Source organism: Salmo trutta, chromosome 23 (genome assembly GCF_901001165.1).
Source record: "Salmo trutta chromosome 23, fSalTru1.1, whole genome shotgun sequence".
NCBI classification, from domain to species: domain Eukaryota; kingdom Metazoa; phylum Chordata; class Actinopteri; order Salmoniformes; family Salmonidae; genus Salmo; species Salmo trutta.
Window position 1 is genome coordinate 42417292 of NC_042979.1, and position 18255 is coordinate 42435546.

Below are 18255 nucleotides of genomic sequence, written 5' to 3' on the forward strand. Positions count from 1 at the left end.
AGTTCCCTTCTCTCTACCATACCTGACTGAGAATACACCAGTTCCCTTCTCTCTACCATACCTGACTGAGAATACACCAGTTCCCTTCTCTCTATCATACCTGACTGAGAATACACCAGTTCCCTTCTCTCTATCATACCTGACTGAGAATACACCAGTTCCCTTCTCTCTACCATACCTGACTGAGAATACACCAGTTCCCTTCTCTCTACCATACCTGACTGAGAATACACCAGTTCCCTTCTCTCTACCATACCTGACTGAGAATACACCAGTTCCCTTCTCTCTACCATACCTGACTGAGAATACACCAGTTCCCTTCTCTCTACCATACCTGACTGAGAATACACCAGTTCCCTTCTCTCTACCATACCTGAGAATATACCAGTTCCCTTCTCTCTATCATACCTGAGAATATACCAGTTCCCTTCTCTCTATCATACCTGACTGAGAATACACCAGTTCCCTTCTCTCTATCATACCTGACTGAGAATACACCAGTTCCCTTCTCTCTACCATACCTGACTGAGAATACACCAGTTCCCTTCTCTCTACCATACCTGACTGAGAATACACCAGTTCCCTTCTCTCTACCATACCTGACTGAGAATACACCAGTTCCCTTCTCTCTACCATACCTGACTGAGAATACACCAGTTCCCTTCTCTCTACCATACCTGACTGAGAATACACCAGTTCCCTTCTCTCTATCATACCTGACTGAGAATACACCAGTTCCCTTCTCTCTACCATACCTGACTGAGAATACACCAGTTCCCTTCTCTCTACCATACCTGACTGAGAATACACCAGTTCCCTTCTCTCTATCATACCTGACTGAGAATACACCAGTTCCCTTCTCTCTATCATACCTGACTGAGAATACACCAGTTCCCTTCTCTCTACCATACCTGACTGAGAATACACCAGTTCCCTTCTCTCTACCATACCTGACTGAGAATACACCAGTTCCCTTCTCTCTACCATACCTGACTGAGAATACACCAGTTCCCTTCTCTCTATCATACCTGACTGAGAATACACCAGTTCCCTTCTCTCTATCATACCTGACTGAGAATACACCAGTTCCCTTCTCTCTACCATACCTGACTGAGAATACACCAGTTCCCTTCTCTCTACCATACCTGACTGAGAATACACCAGTTCCCTTCTCTCTACCATACCTGACTGAGAATACACCAGTTCCCTTCTCTCTATCATACCTGACTGAGAATATACCAGTTCCCTTCTCTCTGCCATACCTGAGAATACACCAGTTCCCTTCTCTTTGCCATTCCTGAGAATACACCAGTTCCTTCTCTCCGCCATACCTGAGAATACACCAGTTCCCTTCTCTCCGCCATACCTGAGAATACACCAGTTCCCTTCTCTCTGCCATACCTGAGAATACACCAGTTCGCTTCACTCTGCCATACCTGAGAATATACCAGTTCCCTTCCCTTTGCCATACCTGAGAATATACCAGTTCCCTTCTCTCTGCCATACCTGAGAATACACCAGTTCCCTTCTCTCTACCATACCTGAGAATATACCAGTTCCCTTCTCTCTACCATACCTGAGAATACACCAGTTTCCTTCTCTCTACCATACCTGAGAATATACCAGTTCCCTTCTCTCTACCATGCCTGACTGAGAATATACCACTTCCCTTCTCTCTACCATGCCTGACTGAGAATATACCAGTTCCCTTCTCTCTACCATGCCTGACTGAGAATACACCAGTTCCCTTCTCTCTACCATACCTGAGAATAGACCAGTTCCCTTCTCTCTACCATACCTGAGAATAGACCAGTTCCCTTCTCTCTATCATACCTGAGAATATACCAGTTCCCTTCTCTCTATCATACCTGACTGAGAATATACCAGTTCCCTTCTCTCTACCATACCTGCGAATAGACCAGTTCCCTTCTCTCTATCATACCTGAGAATATACCGGTTCCCTTCTCTCTATCATACCTGACTGAGAATACACCGGTTCCCTTCTCTCTACCATACCTGACTGAGAATATACCGGTTCCCTTCTCTCTACCATACCTGACTGAGAATACACCGGTTCCCTTCTCTCTACCATACCTGACTGAGAATACACCAGTTCCCTTCTCTCTACCATACCTGAGAATATACCAGTTCCCTTCTCTCCACCATACCTGAGAATAGACCAGTTCCCTTCTCTCCACCATACCTGAGAATAGACCAGTTCCCTTCTCTCCACCATACCTGAGAATAGACCAGTTCCCTTCTTTCTACCATACCTGAGAATATACCAGTTCCCTTCTCTCTACCATACCTGAGAATATACCAGTTCCCTTCTCTCTATCATACCTGAGAATATACCAGTTCCCTTCTCTCTACCATACCTGACTGAGAATACACCAGTTCGCTTCACTCTACCATACCTGAGAATATACCAGTTCCCTTCCCTTTGCCATACCTGAGAATATACCAGTTCCCTTCTCTCTGCCATACCTGAGAATATACCAGTTCCCTTCTCTCTACCATACCTGAGAATACACCAGTTCCCTTCTCTCTACCATACCTGAGAATATACCAGTTCCCTTCCCTTTGCCATACCTGAGAATATACCAGTTCCCTTCTCTCTGCCATACCTGAGAATATACCAGTTCCCTTCTCTCTGCCATACCTGAGAATATACCAGTTCCCTTCTCTCTACCATACCTGAGAATACACCAGTTTCCTTCTCTCTACCATACCTGAGAATATACCAGTTCCCTTCTCTCTACCATACCTGACTGAGAATTTACCAGTTCCCTTCTCTCTACCATGCCTGACTGAGAATATACCAGTTCCCTTCTCTCTATCATGCCTGACTGAGAATATACCAGTTCCCTTCTCTCTATCATACCTGACTGAGAATATACCAGTTCCCTTCTCTCTACCATACCTGACTGAGAATACACCAGTTCCCTTCTCTCTACCATACCTGAGAATATACCAGTTCCCTTCTCTCTACCATACCTGAGAATACACCAGTTCCCTTCTCTCTACCATACCTGAGAATACACCAGTTCCCTTCTCTCTACCATACCTGACTGAGAATACACCAGTTCCCTTCTCTCCACCATACCTGAGAATATACCAGTTCCCTTCTCTCTACCATACCTGAGAATATACCAGTTCCCTTCTCTCTACCATACCTGAGAATACACCAGTGTGGTTGAGAGCTCTGGACTTTAAGGGGAAGAATAGCTCTGATCCATGAGAATGTCCCAATATGTCTGTCCCCCAACTCTTTCACATAGTAATAACAGCTCTACGGTATGTCTGTCCCCTTGTCCCCCCAGGTGATGGTGACCAACGTGACGTCACTCCTGAAGACAGTGAAGGCAGTGGAGGACGAGGCCACCAAGGGCACACGGGGACTGGAGGCCACCATTGAACACATCAAACAGGAACTGGCTGTGAGTGGCACTGACACACAGAAATGGAATAACTAGAATTCCCATTCAAGTCACTGTTCTGACATTCTATTTATATGCTGTCACACCAGAGGACAGTTGCCTTGAAGTGTCACTGGACAGCAGAAGTTTAAACTCAAAATCAACCAGCTTTAATTTGAGAATAGTATAATAGAAGACAAATTTTCCAGTTTGAGATGGAAATTTAACATAATCACTCATCATACACACGTCATACAATGCTGTAATACCCTATTCAAAAATGATCTGTACATCAAATACACAATAGTGTATTTATCATCACAGTAAGTTATATTGTTAAGTTGAAAAACTATTTTGAAGAACGATATAACATATTATAATCCTATATGCACGTATGGGCCTTTTTTTTATAATGTCCTTTTATAACAAATAGTGGAGTATTATAGCTACCAACAGGTAGGAAACAGTTACTGTTTTGTTCTCTCTCAGGTGTTCAGCAATGGTGACCCTCCCCCCAAGACGTCTACTCCAGAGGATTTCATCCGCATGACCAAAGGCATCACCCAGGCAACAGCCAAAGCAGTGGCTGCTGGGAACTCGTGTCGCCAGGAGGACGTAATCGCTACGGCCAACCTGAGCAGGAGGGCCATCGCCGACATGCTGCACTCATGCAAGGTCAGAAAGGGGTCAAGACCACCCTTAGATAACCTTCAGATAACCTTTATCTTCTCTAGCTCCTTGGAACTTATCGCCCTCGACAACCTTAAAGGGATACTTCAAGATTTTGGCAATTAAGGCATTTTTCTCTACTTACCCAGAGTCAGATGAACTCATTTGTATATCTCTATTTGAAGGTAGTTTCTGGAGCCATTGATAACTAGCATTAGCTCAATGACTGGAAGTCTATGGGAGCAGCTAGCATGCTAGCTGGAATGACGAGCTCTCTAATACCTTTTTGTAATTATCGAAATGAATATTTCTGAATACAGCAAAGAAAAACCCAATGTTATCTATTCGTGCACCAGTCATATATGTCCCATACTAATGTGTGTCAGTGTGGTCTCCACAGCAAGCCGCCTACCACCCAGAGGTCAGCAAGGAAGTTCAGAGCCGGGCCCTGCGCTATGGCAACGAGTGTGCCGTGGGCTACCTGGGTCTGCTGGAGCATGTGCTAGTGGTAAGATTACATGTATCTCTTATTTTAATATTATTTTATATAAGCGGTAAGAAATGGCCGCTGTTTGTCAAAGTGTTGATTTTTGAGGGGGATGGTTTGATGTGCAGGCGTTGGTTCAAGCCCACTAGCACTAAACAACATGAATCACTGAATGAAGGTGTTGATGATTAGTTGAATCAGGTGCGTTAGTGCTGGGCTGGAACAACATGAATCACTGAATCATGATTAGTTGATTCAGGTGCGTTAGTGCTGGGCTGGAACAACATGAATCACTGAATCATGATTACTTGAATCAGGTGCGTTTGTGCTGGGTTGGAACAACATGAATCACTGAATCATGATTAGTTGATTCAGGTGCGTTAGTGCTGGGCTGGAACAACATGAATCACTGAATCATGATTAGTTGAATCAGGTGTGTTAGTGCTGGGTTGGAACAACATGAATCACTGAATCATGATTAGTTGAATCAGGTGCGTTAGTGCTGGGCTGGAACAACATGAATCACTGAATCATGATTACTTGAATCAGGTGCGTTTGTGCTGGGTTGGAACAACATGAATCACTGAATCATGATTAGTTGATTCAGGTGCGTTAGTGCTGGGCTGGAACAACATGAATCACTGAATCATGATTAGTTGAATCAGGTGTGTTAGTGCTGGGTTGGAACAACATGAATCACTGAATCATGATTAGTTGAATCAGGTGCGTTAGTGCTGGGCTGGAACAACATGAATCACTGAATCATGATTAGTTGAATCAGGTGCGTTTGTGCTGGGTTGGAACAACATGAATCACTGAATCATGATTAGTTGAATCAGGTGCGTTAGTGCTGGGTTGGAACAACATGAATCACTGAATCATGATTAGTTGAATCAGGTGCGTTAGTGCTGGGTTGGAACAACATGAATCACTGAATCATGATTAGTTGAATCAGGTGCGTTTGTGCTGGGTTGGAACAACATGAATCACTGAATCATGATTAGTTGATTCAGGTGCGTTAGTGCTGGGCTGGAACAACATGAATCACTGAATCATGATTAGTTGAATCAGGTGCGTTAGTGCTGGGCTGGAACAACATGAATCACTGAATCATGATTAGTTGATTCAGGTGCGTTAGTGCTGGGTTGGAACAACATGAATCACTGAATCATGATTAGTTGATTCAGGTGCGTTAGTGCTGGGCTGGAACAACAGGCTCCACACACAGTAGATGTCCAAGACCAGGGTTAGTGGTGACCACCACTGCTGTCAGGGTTGTGGGGACTAGGGAGGGTATACCAACACCTCCCACACACACCCCCCCTTCACCCAACCCACACCTCCCCTCCCTCCACCCCCCCCTAGTTAAATAAAGGTTAAAATAAAAATAAATAATCTCCCTCCACCCCACACACCTCCCTCCCTCCCTCCACCCCCTCCCTCCCTCCCTTCACCCCCTCCCTCCCTCCCTTCACCCCCTCCCTCCCTTCATTCCTTCACCCCACATCTTTCAGAGGGCTCTGGATGAGACCGTTTCAAACAGCAATTCCTATAGCTCCCAAAATACTAGACCTGCCCCTCTGCCCCCATAACTGAGCAAAGAGTGTCAATATTGTCCCAAGAGATGTTGCCAAGACACACAACCCCCCCCCCCCCCCCCCCCCCCCCCACCACACAGATACGCACAAACACACACACACAGAGATTAATTTACCATGTGATTTATGACATATCTGTTGCCATGGGACATAAAAAGCCTTATCTATCATTAAAACCAACCCATAGCCCCGCCCCCACTCCCAATGTCAGAGGTCACATATAATGTCAACGTCTTTTTCCCTCCTCAACACCCCCTGTCTAAGACGGGTCTAATTGGTGGGCGGGGAGCGCTAGGTGTTAAGCCACAGTCATGTCTATTATAGAGATGGGTGTGTAGCAATCTCACTCCTTTAAGAAGGAAGGGATATCGGTTAACATGGTGACCACTAGAGCTCTTGGATTCCACTCAGGAACTAATCAGCAAGGGACTTGCTCAGGGTGTAGGGATATTGGAACTATATTTGGGAGCTGTTAAATTGCTTGTTTGGTTGCAAAAAGAGAAATCAAAAGGGACAAATCGTAATTTGAGATTTGTGTGCTTACTTGGACGTTGACTTACTCAGACTTTCACATAAATCATGCATTGATGTCAATGGGAGATTTAAACATTTTTTTGACACATGCACAGATCTCAAGATAGAATTCTGCTATGATTAAGTTGTTCATTACTATAGATATAAATGCAAATTAAACGATATAAAGATGATATCACATTACAAACCATTTTCATGCACATTTTCTCACCTGGTATTTTCTTATACTTTCTCCACCGTGAAATTGAATGTCCATTAAAATGTAACCAAAAGGTCCTGATGAATTTCCTCTCCACCCTCCCCCCCAATTTCCTGTGAATGATCTGGGTCTCACTGTTGACTGTGATGATGTAGCCGGTGAGTATTAGTAAGGCTATGTGATTGACTGCACGAGTGTGGAGTTCCATTGACCCAGTTCTGGGGACATACTTTCACCGCCCTGAGAACACTGTCCTCAGCCGATCCTAGATCACATCTCTCCTTATCTGGCTCTAAAGTTGTTAATACAATTATATTACCTTAGATCTACACTTACCTGGCTCTCAAGCTGGTTTTAAAGAAAAAGTTAGCTTTTTTTTATAACCAAATAAAATGTTTAGGTTTCACTTGTTTTTGAGAAACCAGAGATTCACTTCCTCATCCTCATTGTGTAGTATGGAAGCTCAAAAAACACAAAACTATGTATTTTTTCAAACGGAAATGCTCTCAGCATAGTGATGCAGGTTTTTAAAGGTTGTACACGTGAAATTGTGTCGTTCCGAACTTTATCCGCAACATTATATTACATTTTGTGTGAAATTATATGAGAGCTACTAGAAGCGGTAGTATCCTAATACTAGAAGCGGTAGTATCCTAATACTAGAAGTGGTAGTATCCTAATACGGTAGTATCCTAATACTAGAAGCGGTAGTATCCTAATACTAGAAGCGGTAGTATCCTAATACTAGAAGCGGTAGTATCCTAATACTAGAAGCGGTTGTATCCTAATACTAGAAGCGGTAGTATCCTAATACTAGAAGCGGTAGTATCCTAATACTAGAAGCGGTTGTATCCTAATACTAGAAGCGGTAGTATCCTAATACTAGAAGCGGTAGTATCCTAATACTAGAAGCGGTAGTATCCTAATACTAGAAGCGGTAGTATCCTAATACTAGAAGCGGTAGTATTCTAATACTAGAAGCGGTAGTATCCTAATACTAGAAGCGGTAGTATCCTAATACGGTAGTATCCTAATACTAGAAGCGGTAGTATCCTAATACTAGAAGCGGTAGTATCCTAATACTAGAAGCGGTAGTATCGTAATACTAGAAGCGGTAGTATCCTAATACTAGAAGCGGTAGTATCCTAATACTAGAAGCGGTAGTATTCTAATACGGTAGTATCCTAATACTATAAGCGGTAGTATCCTAATACGGTAGTATCCTAATACTAGAAGCGGTAGTATCCTAATACGGTAGTATCCTAATACTAGAAGCGGTAGTATCCTAATACTAGAAGCGGTAGTATCCTAATACGGTAGTATCCTAATACTAGAACTGGTAGTATCCTAATACTAGAAGCGGTAGTATCCTAATACTAGAAGTGGTAGTATTCTAATACGGTAGTATCCTAATACTAGAAGCGGTAGTATCCTAATACTAGAAGTGGTAGTATCCTAATACTAGAAGCGGTAGTATCCTAATACTAGAAGTGGTAGTATCCTAATACGGTAGTATCCTAATACTAGAAGCGGTAGTATTCTAATACTAGAAGCGGTAGTATCCTAATACTAGAAGTGGTAGTATCCTAATACTATAAGCGGTAGTATTCTAATACGGTAGTATCCTAATACTATAAGCGGTAGTATCCTAATACGGTAGTATCCTAATACTAGAAGCGGTAGTATCCTAATACTAGAAGCGGTAGTATCCTAATACTAGAAGCGGTAGTATCCTAATACTAGAAGCGGTAATATCCTAATACTAGAAGTGGTAGTATCCTAATACGGTAGTATCCTAATACTAGAAGCGGTAGTATTCTAATACTAGAAGTGGTAGTATCCTAATACTAGAAGCGGTAGTATCCTAATACTAGAAGCGGTAGTATCCTAATACGGTAGTATCCTAATACTAGAAGTGGTAGTATCCTAATACTAGAAGCGGTAGTATCCTAATACTAGAAGTGGTAGTATCCTAATACGGTAGTATCCTAATACGGTAGTATCCTAATACTAGAAGTGGTAGTATCCTAATACTAGAAGCGGTAGTATCCTAATACTAGAAGCGGTAGTATCCTATTACTAGAAGCGGTAGTATTCTAATACTAGAAGCGGTAGTATCCTAATACTAGAAGTGGTAGTATCCTAATACGGTAATATCCTAATACTAGAAGCGGTAGTATCCTAATACTAGAAGTGGTAGTATCCTAATACGGTAATATCCTAATACTAGAAGCGGTAGTATCCTATTACTAGAAGCGGTAGTATTCTAATACTAGAAGCGGTAGTATTCTAATACTAGAAGCGGTAGTATCCTAATACTAGAAGTGGTAGTATCCTAATACTATAAGCGGTAGTATTCTAATACGGTAGTATCCTAATACTAGAAGCAGTAGTATCCTAATACTAGAAGCGGTAGTATTCTAATACTAGAAGCGGTAGTATCCTAATACTAGAAGCGGTAGTATCCTAATACTAGAAGCGGTAGTATCCTAATACTAGAAGCGGTAGTATCCTAATACTAGAAGCAGTAGTATCCTAATACTATAAGTGGTAGTATCCTAATACGGTAATATCCTAATACTAGAAGCGGTAGTATCCTAATACTAGAAGCGGTAGTATTCTAATACTAGAAGCGGTAGTATCCTAATACGGTAGTATCCTAATACTAGAAGTGGTAGTATCCTAATCCTATAAGCGGTAGTATTCTAATACGGTAGTATCCTAATACTATAAGTGGTAGTATCCTAATACGGTAGTATCCTAATACTAGAAGCGGTTGTATCCTAATACTAGAAGCGGTAGTATCCTAATACTATAAATAATGTTTGATTTTTAGCAAGTTGACACATCAATGCATCGAGAAATACACAGATTGTTCTTAACAGCACATATGCAACTAATGTTATCTTGCTGCATGGAGATTTGCGTTTGTCATAATGTGTGTACAGGGTATATGTACATAATGTGTTTGTGCCCGAGTGTGTTGGAATTCTGTGCCTGAGTGCACAATACACACAACTCATTACTTTCCCATACCCTGTATTGTTTCAAAAGTGTAAGTTCCTTATTCTAGTTCTCCATGACCTTGTGGCTCAGGTCAACTCATTACGTGTGTGTGTGTGTGTGTGTGTGTGTGTGTGTGTGTTACTCCCGTGTGTAAATGTGACTTTCCTGTGTGTGTTACGTCCCTGTGTAGACCTACGTACAGTATGTATTTGCGTGTGGCTAGCAGCCATGCCACGCATTCCTGTGCAGCCACGCTGCTCCTCTTGTCTTTTCCTAGTAGCACATCTGAATAAACTGGAGCGCAGCATGCCTCGGCGCAGAGCGTCCCATAGGCACAGAGCACTGTTAATGCCCTGCACCTGTCGTCTGCCAGGCCCAACTGGCCAGGTCCATCTCACTGGAGGACACTCTGAGGACACTGACACACACACACATAATGAGTGGGGCACTGCCTTGGGCAGGCTAGAGCCATGTACTGTATATTATATACTGAGTTTGAGTGTTTGTTTGAGGCTAGACGTCTATAGACCATGCCATGTTGGCACCAAATGTTCCAAGGCTGGTCCTTTCTGGTGAGAATGCATTATAATGGCTGAACTCTGAACTAGTTAGCTGAACTCTGTATCTATGGCTGAGTCTGAAAACATTACTAGCTGTCAAATCTTGTTTCCTGAATTCCTGTCAAAGCTCATTGCAGGAGGACCGAGGGAGGTACTTTGGATCCTCTCATCCAATGAGCTTTGAGAGGAATTGCAGAAACCAGTACGGGGAAAGCAAGGATTTGATGTCTGGTAACATATTCAGACACTGCCTATGGCTCTGGGATAACCCACCCTCTCCCACTACCACCCTGCCACTACCAACTAGCAAGCTCTTCCCACATGATCACCCATGTCCACATCCAATGGGACTAAACTGCTAATGTGCTTTGGCATGTGGAGGCTGAGTGGTTTATGTTTGTTAACAAGGTGTCTTTGTAGCACCTTTATTTATTGCTAAATGTAAATAGCCTGATATCTTTATCTTAAATTTGTCACCCAATTATTTTTAAAGACATTTAACTGTGAGTTCGAAATAGTCTTATGGTCCCAAATGGAAGACCCAGCAGTGTTACATTTTCATGGTCCCAAATGGAAGACCCAGCAGTGTTACATTTTCATGGTCCCAAATGAAAGACTCCGTTGTGTTAGTAGGTACAGCAGGTGACAGATGATTGATTTGCAGTGTCTTGAAGCATAAGCAATATAGCTGAAGTCTGAGGTGTCAATGGGGGCTGTGGCTCACTCTCTCAATTAGTCTTTCTAGGATTCCTCCTATCCTCCTCCTTAACTGTATTAGAGGACAAGGTCCAATGTGTTAAAAGGAGAGAGGATTCGAGGAAAGATTCATTGCGAAAGATCCCCTGTCTTTGGCTGCAGTGTTAGTCCTACAAAGACCCTAGTAGAGAGAGACTGACTAACTGTTGTTGTCTCTCCTTTGTTCCCTTCCCACAGATCATCCAGAAGCCCAGCCACGAGCTCAAGCAGCAGTTGGCTAACTACTCCAAGCGCGTGGCAGGCTCCGTCACCGAGCTCATCCAGGCCGCCGAGGCCATGAAGGGTACCTTGACCTCTTATTATTACAGAACTACATTCCCCACGTGTCGCTCTTCCACCTCTCCCCTCCTTAAGGCATCAGCATGCTTCAGTTCAACTGGCGCCTAGCTGAACTCCGCTAGCCGAAACGAACTCCCTTAAAATACCTTTGCTTGAAAAACAAGAAAAAAGCGGCATAGCCATAGCCAGTATTCACTTCCTCAAAATAGTCAGAATAATCTAAGATATCTCAAGAAATCTGTCATAAATTTATCAAACTACATCTAACTAAGTTGTTTGGTGCAGTATTTCTCAATTTACAAATTGTGCATGAAAACGATTAGTCTCTCGTTGAATGACAAGAGACTTTATTGAAGAATCTCTACTGTTAACCAATCACCGACGAAGGGGCATAGACTTTCGGCTCCGAACTTCGGCTTACCTCTAGAAACAATGTTGTGTGCCTGAACAGCTGAAAAACCCTCACCGAAGACCAAAACCAACAAAAACATCACAAAATGTTGTCATAATATATGCATTAACTCTTCCAAACTGTTTTGGCTGGGAAGCATTAGGACTCCTTTATCCAAAAGGCAGCATGGCTGTAGTGTATTTAGGAGGCAGCGTGGCAGCTTTCCGTGGCTGTAGTTTATTTATGGGGCAGCGTGGCAGCTTCCCGTGGCTGTAGTTTATTTAGGAGGCAGCATGGCAGCTTCCCGTGGCTGTAGTGTATTTAGGAGGCAGCGTGGCAGCTTTCCGTGGCTGTAGTTTATTTAGGAGGCAGCATGGCAGCTTCCCGTGGCTGTAGTTTATTTAAGAGGCAGCGTGGCAGCTTCCCGTGGCTGTAGTGCATTTAGGAGGCAGCGTGGCAGCTTCCCGTGGCTGTAGTGTATTTAGGAGGCAGCATGGCAGATTTCCGTGGCTGTAGTTTATTTAGGAGGCAGCATGGCAGCTTTCCGTGGCTGTAGTTTATTTAGGAGGCAGCATGGCAGCTTCCCGTGGCTGTAGTGTATTTAGGAGGCAGCGTGGCAGCTTTCCGTGGCTGTAGTTTATTTAGGAGGCAGCATGGCAGCTTCCCGTGGCTGTAGTGTATTTAGGAGGCAGCGTGGCAGCTTCCCGTGGCTGTAGTGTATTTAGGAGGCAGCGTGGCAGCTTTCCGTGGCTGTAGTGTATTTAGGAGGCAGCGTGGCAGCTTCCCGTGGCTGTAGTTTATTTAGGAGGCAGCGTGGCAGCTTCCCATGGCTGTAGTTTATTTAGGAGGCAGCGTGGCAGCTTTCCGTGGCTGTAGTTTATTTAGGAGGCAGCGTGGCAGCTTCCCGTGGCTGTAGTGTATTTAGGAGGCAGCGTGGCAGATTTCCGTGGCTGTAGTTTATTTAAGAGGCAGCGTGGCAGCTTTCCGTGGCTGTAGTTTATTTAGGAGGCAGCGTGGCAGCTTCCCGTGGCTGTAGTTTATTTAGGAGGCAGCGTGGCAGCTTTCCGTGGCTGTAGTTTATTTAGGAGGCAGCGTGGCAGCTTCCCGTGGCTGTAGTGTATTTAGGAGGCAGCGTGGCAGATTTCCGTGGCTGTAGTTTATTTAGGAGGCAGCGTGGCAGCTTTCCGTGGCTGTAGTTTATTTAGGAGGCAGCGTGGCAGCTTCCCGTGGCTGTAGTTTATTTAGGAGGCAGCGTGGCAGCTTTCCGTGGCTGTAGTTTATTTAGGAGGCAGCGTGGCAGCTTCCCGTGGCTGTAGTGTATTTAGGAGGCAGCGTGGCAGATTTCCGTGGCTGTAGTTTATTTAAGAGGCAGCGTGGCAGCTTTCCGTGGCTGTAGTTTATTTAGGAGGCAGCGTGGCAGCTTCCCGTGGCTGTAGTTTATTTAGGAGGCAGCATGGCAGCTTCCCGTGGCTGTAGTTTATTTAGGAGGCAGCATGGCAGCTTCCCATGGCTGTAGTTTATTTAGGAGGCAGCGTGGCAGCTTCCCATGGCTGTAGTTTATTTAGGAGGCAGCATGGCAGCTTCCCATGGCTGTAGTTTATTTAGGAGGCAGCGTGGCAGCTTCCCATGGCTGTAGTTTATTTAGGAGGCAGCATGGCAGCTTCCCATGGCTGTAGTTTATTTAGGAGGCAGCATGGCAGCTTCCCATGGCTGTAGTTTATTTAGGAGGCAGCGTGGCAGCTTCCCATGGCTGTAGTTTATTTAGGAGGCAGCGTGGCAGCTTCCCGTGGCTGTAGTTTATTTAGGAGGCAGCATGGCAGCTTCCCGTGGCTGTAGTGTATTTAGGAGGCAGCATGGCAGCTTCCCGTGGCTGTAGTTTATTTCTGAAAGTTGTCCCCACCCCTTCTGGCCTAGCTCGCTATCGCGTCACAGATCTAATAGGGCAGGATAGGTGTTAGCAGTATGACTGAAACCAGGCGGAGATATTGCTTACACCTATACCTAGTCATGTCAGATTCGTTAAGCACATCGAACAAGGGCAGAAAGAAAGGAAGGGTAGCACCTCTCTGGAATGAGACTCAGCCCAAGTCTGTCAGAGAGAAGGGGGCGGCCACCCCGCATAACGTTGAGACTCAATTTACAGCCCCCCCCCCTCAGCTGCTGCCCCGACGGGCCCTTCTCTTTCACACGGCCGTCTCCAGTCCCCATCCCGGAGGTGTCAAGAACAAGCCGCGCGTCGTCCTCAAGACAGCACCATGAGCACATCGCCCACCGATTTAGAGGGGAAATACTAGAGCCCCCCCAAAGAGCAATCTTCTGCAGTCCCCGATAGAGATGATTTAGCCTGAAAGGGAATCCTCGCCGCTGGCTTGGTGATAATGCCACGTCTTGATTTAACAGACGATGAGACAGAAACGTCTATCTGCTCTCTGGTAAAAGACGTGGAGATTGATGTGGTGAGCAGTACGTGGTAACAGCCCACTGAAAGGCTGTCCATCATATTGGCAGCATGAATACAGTAGCAATCTAAAGGCATGAGTAGGACAGAGGATGTGGAAAGCAGTGGAGGTCAGTGCCATTTAAGATCAGTGAGATTTATGACCATGTCCTTATTTCTATTACAGCATATTGGATGACTGTCATTCATATTCCATTCACCCAGCTCAATGTAACATCGATAGGTTTAGGCTACTACATGATACTCACATTTTTCCTATACCCATCATGAGGTTGCTACAAACTAGCCTACGAATGAAAGTTTACAAAATAGGTGCACAGGTTGAGAGAACATTTTGAGTAATCAAGGTGACAGACAGTGACACATTCAATACCGCCTTGCACACTCTTGCCTGCATCTAAGCTGATCTAGGGTGTAATCATTAGTACAAACTCAGGTAGGTTTATCCCCATTTCGTTCCGTTTGCATAAGTTTAAGAAAAGTTTTTCAACAAAATCTGCGGAATAAATACACCCCCGATCACCCGCACAAACAGTTCACTTTTGTAGCTGCCACGTACAAACAGCATCATCACTTAGCCTTAGCCAGCTAGCTAACATAAATATAATTCCTTTCTGTTTGAACCGAGTGTTTGAGTAGGCTAAATTAGCTAGCTGCATTAGCTAGCAAAGTGAAAAAATACAATCAAATATATATAGCTAATTTGTTCAAAACTGTTCAACTATTGTCTTTCTCTTTGAGTCAACCACTCACCACATTTTATGCACTACAGTGCTAGCTAGCTGTAGCTTATTCTTTCAGTACTAGATTAATACTCTTATCCTTTGATTGGGTGGACAACATGTCAGTTCATACTGCAAAAGCTCTGATACGTTGGAGGATGTCCTCCGGAAGTCGTCATCATTACTGTGTAAGTCTATGGAAGGGGGTGAGAACAATTGGCCTCCTATGTTTTGTATTGAAGTCAATATACCCAGAGGAGGATGGAAAATAGCTGTCCTCTGGCTACACCATGGTGCTACCCTACAGAGTGCTGTTGAGACTACTGTAGACCTTCATTGCAAAACAGTGTGTTTTTATCAGTTATTTGGTGGCGTGAATAGATTTATTATAGTTTTATCTAAAAAGGATAACTTAAAAATGTTCAAATCTATATTCCTTTGGAAGAGAACTATAACAGTGTATATATGGTAACCATGTGATGCACTGGACCAATGGGCTCCCAACACACTGTATATACCTGCAAAATGAATATTTATTACCATTCCATTTTGAGAGTACAACTTTGAGGCATATTGTTATGTGTGACAAAAACTGTTATGAAGATAACCATGTGATGTACTGTTCAGGAGCATTCAGTAATGCCTCATAGTGACCATAAATAAGAGTACTGTTGTTTAGCACTAACATGTCGTTTGTGCGTGTCAACAGGAACGGAATGGGTGGACCCCGAGGACCCCACGGTCATCGCTGAGAACGAGCTTCTGGGAGCTGCTGCCGCCATTGAAGCAGCCGCCAGGAAACTGGAGCTGCTGAGGCCCCGCACCAAACCCAAGGTGAGGATGCTTTTTCTGCCCGCGTCAGAAGGGCCCCATGCCTCGCCCAGCCAGCTAAGCCTCTCTGCGGGGGACACAGTCACACACTAACCCTCCACCTATGAATCAGAGAGCATGTGTTGGTGCTCCACTCCTTGTGCAAAGGGTTACGCTGTCTTGACCTCAAGAGTAGAGGCCTCCTGGACTAGTTAGCTGTCCGCTTTGAACACCCCTACAGTAATGATACCGTCCACTTAAAATGTCTAGATATCCATTTAGATGTTCATGTTTGAGTCGAGGGCTTGAGTTACATACTGTAGTTGACACCCTCTGTACTCATCATAGTGGTGTAGAGTAGAATAGGCCTATTAACACCACTCAGGATGTGTATATTGTGTGCACTAACCGCGTCCTCAACTTGTCGCGCCATAAAGTAGGTTATGGTGTGTTTAACGTGTTTTGTGACTCCAACATTCTCTGTGTTTTGTAAACAGGAAGCGGACGAGAGCCTGAACTTCGAGGAGCAGATCCTGGAGGCGGCCAAATCGATCGCAGCCGCCACCAGCGCTCTGGTCAAAGCTGCCTCAGCCGCCCAGAGGGAACTGGTGGCGCAAGGGAAGGTAAGCGCTCCAGAGTTATCAGTACGGTATGGGGCCTACCCAGGGGGCAATTCACTGGTTGAAATAATGTAATTATGACATCTTTTCAACCAGTTTTGCCCAGCTGTGTCTGCTGGGTAGTAATGTCTAACTCATGCTGTAGTCATTCAACACCGTCTGAGTGGCCCAGGCTGGATTTACACTCTCCCCGGGCCTGATTTACACTCTCCCCGGGCCCGTGTGCCCAGACTAACTCTTTCCCCAGACCTGTGTGCCCAGACTAACTCTTTCCCCAGACCTGTGTGCCCAGACTAACTCTTTCCCCAGACCTGTGTGACCAGACTGACTCTTTCCCCAGACCTGTGTGTCCAGACTGACTCTCTCCCCTGACCAGATTGACTCTGTCCCCAGACCAAATTGACTCTGTCCCCAGACCAGATTGACTCTCTCCCCAGACCAGATTGACTCTCTCCCCAGACCAGATTGACTCTCTCCCCAGACCAGACTGACTCTTTCCCCAGACCAGACTGACTCTTTCCCCAGACCTGTGTCCAGACTAACTCTTTCCCCAGACCTGTATGCTCAGACTAACTCTCCCTCTCTCTTTTGCTGTGCTCTCTCAGGTCGGTGCCTGCCCAGCCAATGCAGTGGATGATGGACAGTGGTCTCAAGGTCTCATTTCAGCCGTAAGTGTCACTGTCATTCCTTAACCAGTAGATGAGGTATTAAAACATTCCTTAACCAGTAGATGAGGTATTAGAATATTCCTTAACCAGTAGATGAGGTATTAGAACATTCCTTAACCAGTAGATGAGGTATTAGAACATTCCTTAACCAGTAGATGAGGTATTAAAACATTCCTTAACCAGTAGATGAGGTATTAAAACATTCCTTAACCAGTAGATGAGGTATTACAACATTCCTTAACCAGTAGATGAGGTATTACAACATTCCTTAACCAGTAGATGAGGTATTAGAACATTCCTTAACCAGTAGATGAGGTATTTGAATATTCCTTAACCAGTAGATGATTAACATCTACCTAAAGTAGCACCATTACTAAGGAATATAACTTATTCATATTTATGGTGTCATCATTTCTTGTCTACACATGTGAATTAATAATAGAGGCATTCATTTATCTCACCGATTTGATGACAAACAGAATACATTCACAACCTTCTTCTCCAACTCTGTTCCACTAGGCCCGAATGGTTGCTGCAGCGACCAGCAACCTGTGCGAGGCAGCCAACTCGGCAGTGCAGGGCCACGCCAGCGAGGAGAAGCTGGTCAGCTCGGCCAAGCAGGTGTCTGCCTCCACTGCCCAGCTCCTGGTGGCCTGCAAGGTCAAGGCTGACCAGGACTCCCAGACCATGAAGAGGCTACAGGTCAGAGTGCTATGTACTTATAGAACTTCTCCTATTGTGTCCTGCAGCTGCTCTGTCTGCTCAGTCTATACATACAAACCAATGTGACAGGGGGAGTCAGTTGATGATAAACAGTCAGTCAAAAGGTTTTTCAATGGTGACACAGTGGTAAACTTGCTATGACTCTGTCATAAAGACTGAGAATCCCATAGGGCGGTGGCGTGTGTCTTTGTTGGTTTTAGCACAGCCTTATCCCTCGCAGTGAAGCAATTCCTGATTTGGTCACAGTGATTTCCGTTTTGTATGCTATTAGTCTTTAATGACTATAGACCCTGTCAATACCCACTGTACCTTTTCTTGTCTAAACTACGTCCCTGCCATTTGATTTTAATTGTGGC

General features: G+C 44.5%; 1 protein-coding gene across 4 annotated transcripts in view; it reads left to right on the plus strand.

The window, feature by feature from the left end:
* Positions 1–18255, plus strand: part of tln1 (talin 1) — a 146506-nt gene that overhangs the window by 122745 nt on the left and 5506 nt on the right. For 2 of the 4 annotated variants that reach the window (XM_029710393.1, XM_029710396.1), the window contains 9 exons: positions 3324–3440; positions 3909–4094; positions 4489–4596; positions 7062–7064; positions 11406–11511; positions 15788–15912; positions 16386–16511; positions 17114–17176; positions 17696–17878. In XM_029710393.1, the coding sequence (XP_029566253.1) occupies positions 3324–3440; positions 3909–4094; positions 4489–4596; positions 7062–7064; positions 11406–11511; positions 15788–15912; positions 16386–16511; positions 17114–17176; positions 17696–17878 (1017 nt within the window). The remainder of the gene's footprint in view (positions 1–3323; positions 3441–3908; positions 4095–4488; positions 4597–7061; positions 7065–11405; positions 11512–15787; positions 15913–16385; positions 16512–17113; positions 17177–17695; positions 17879–18255) is intronic. The other 2 variants (XM_029710395.1, XM_029710397.1) reach the window with 1 other exon arrangement.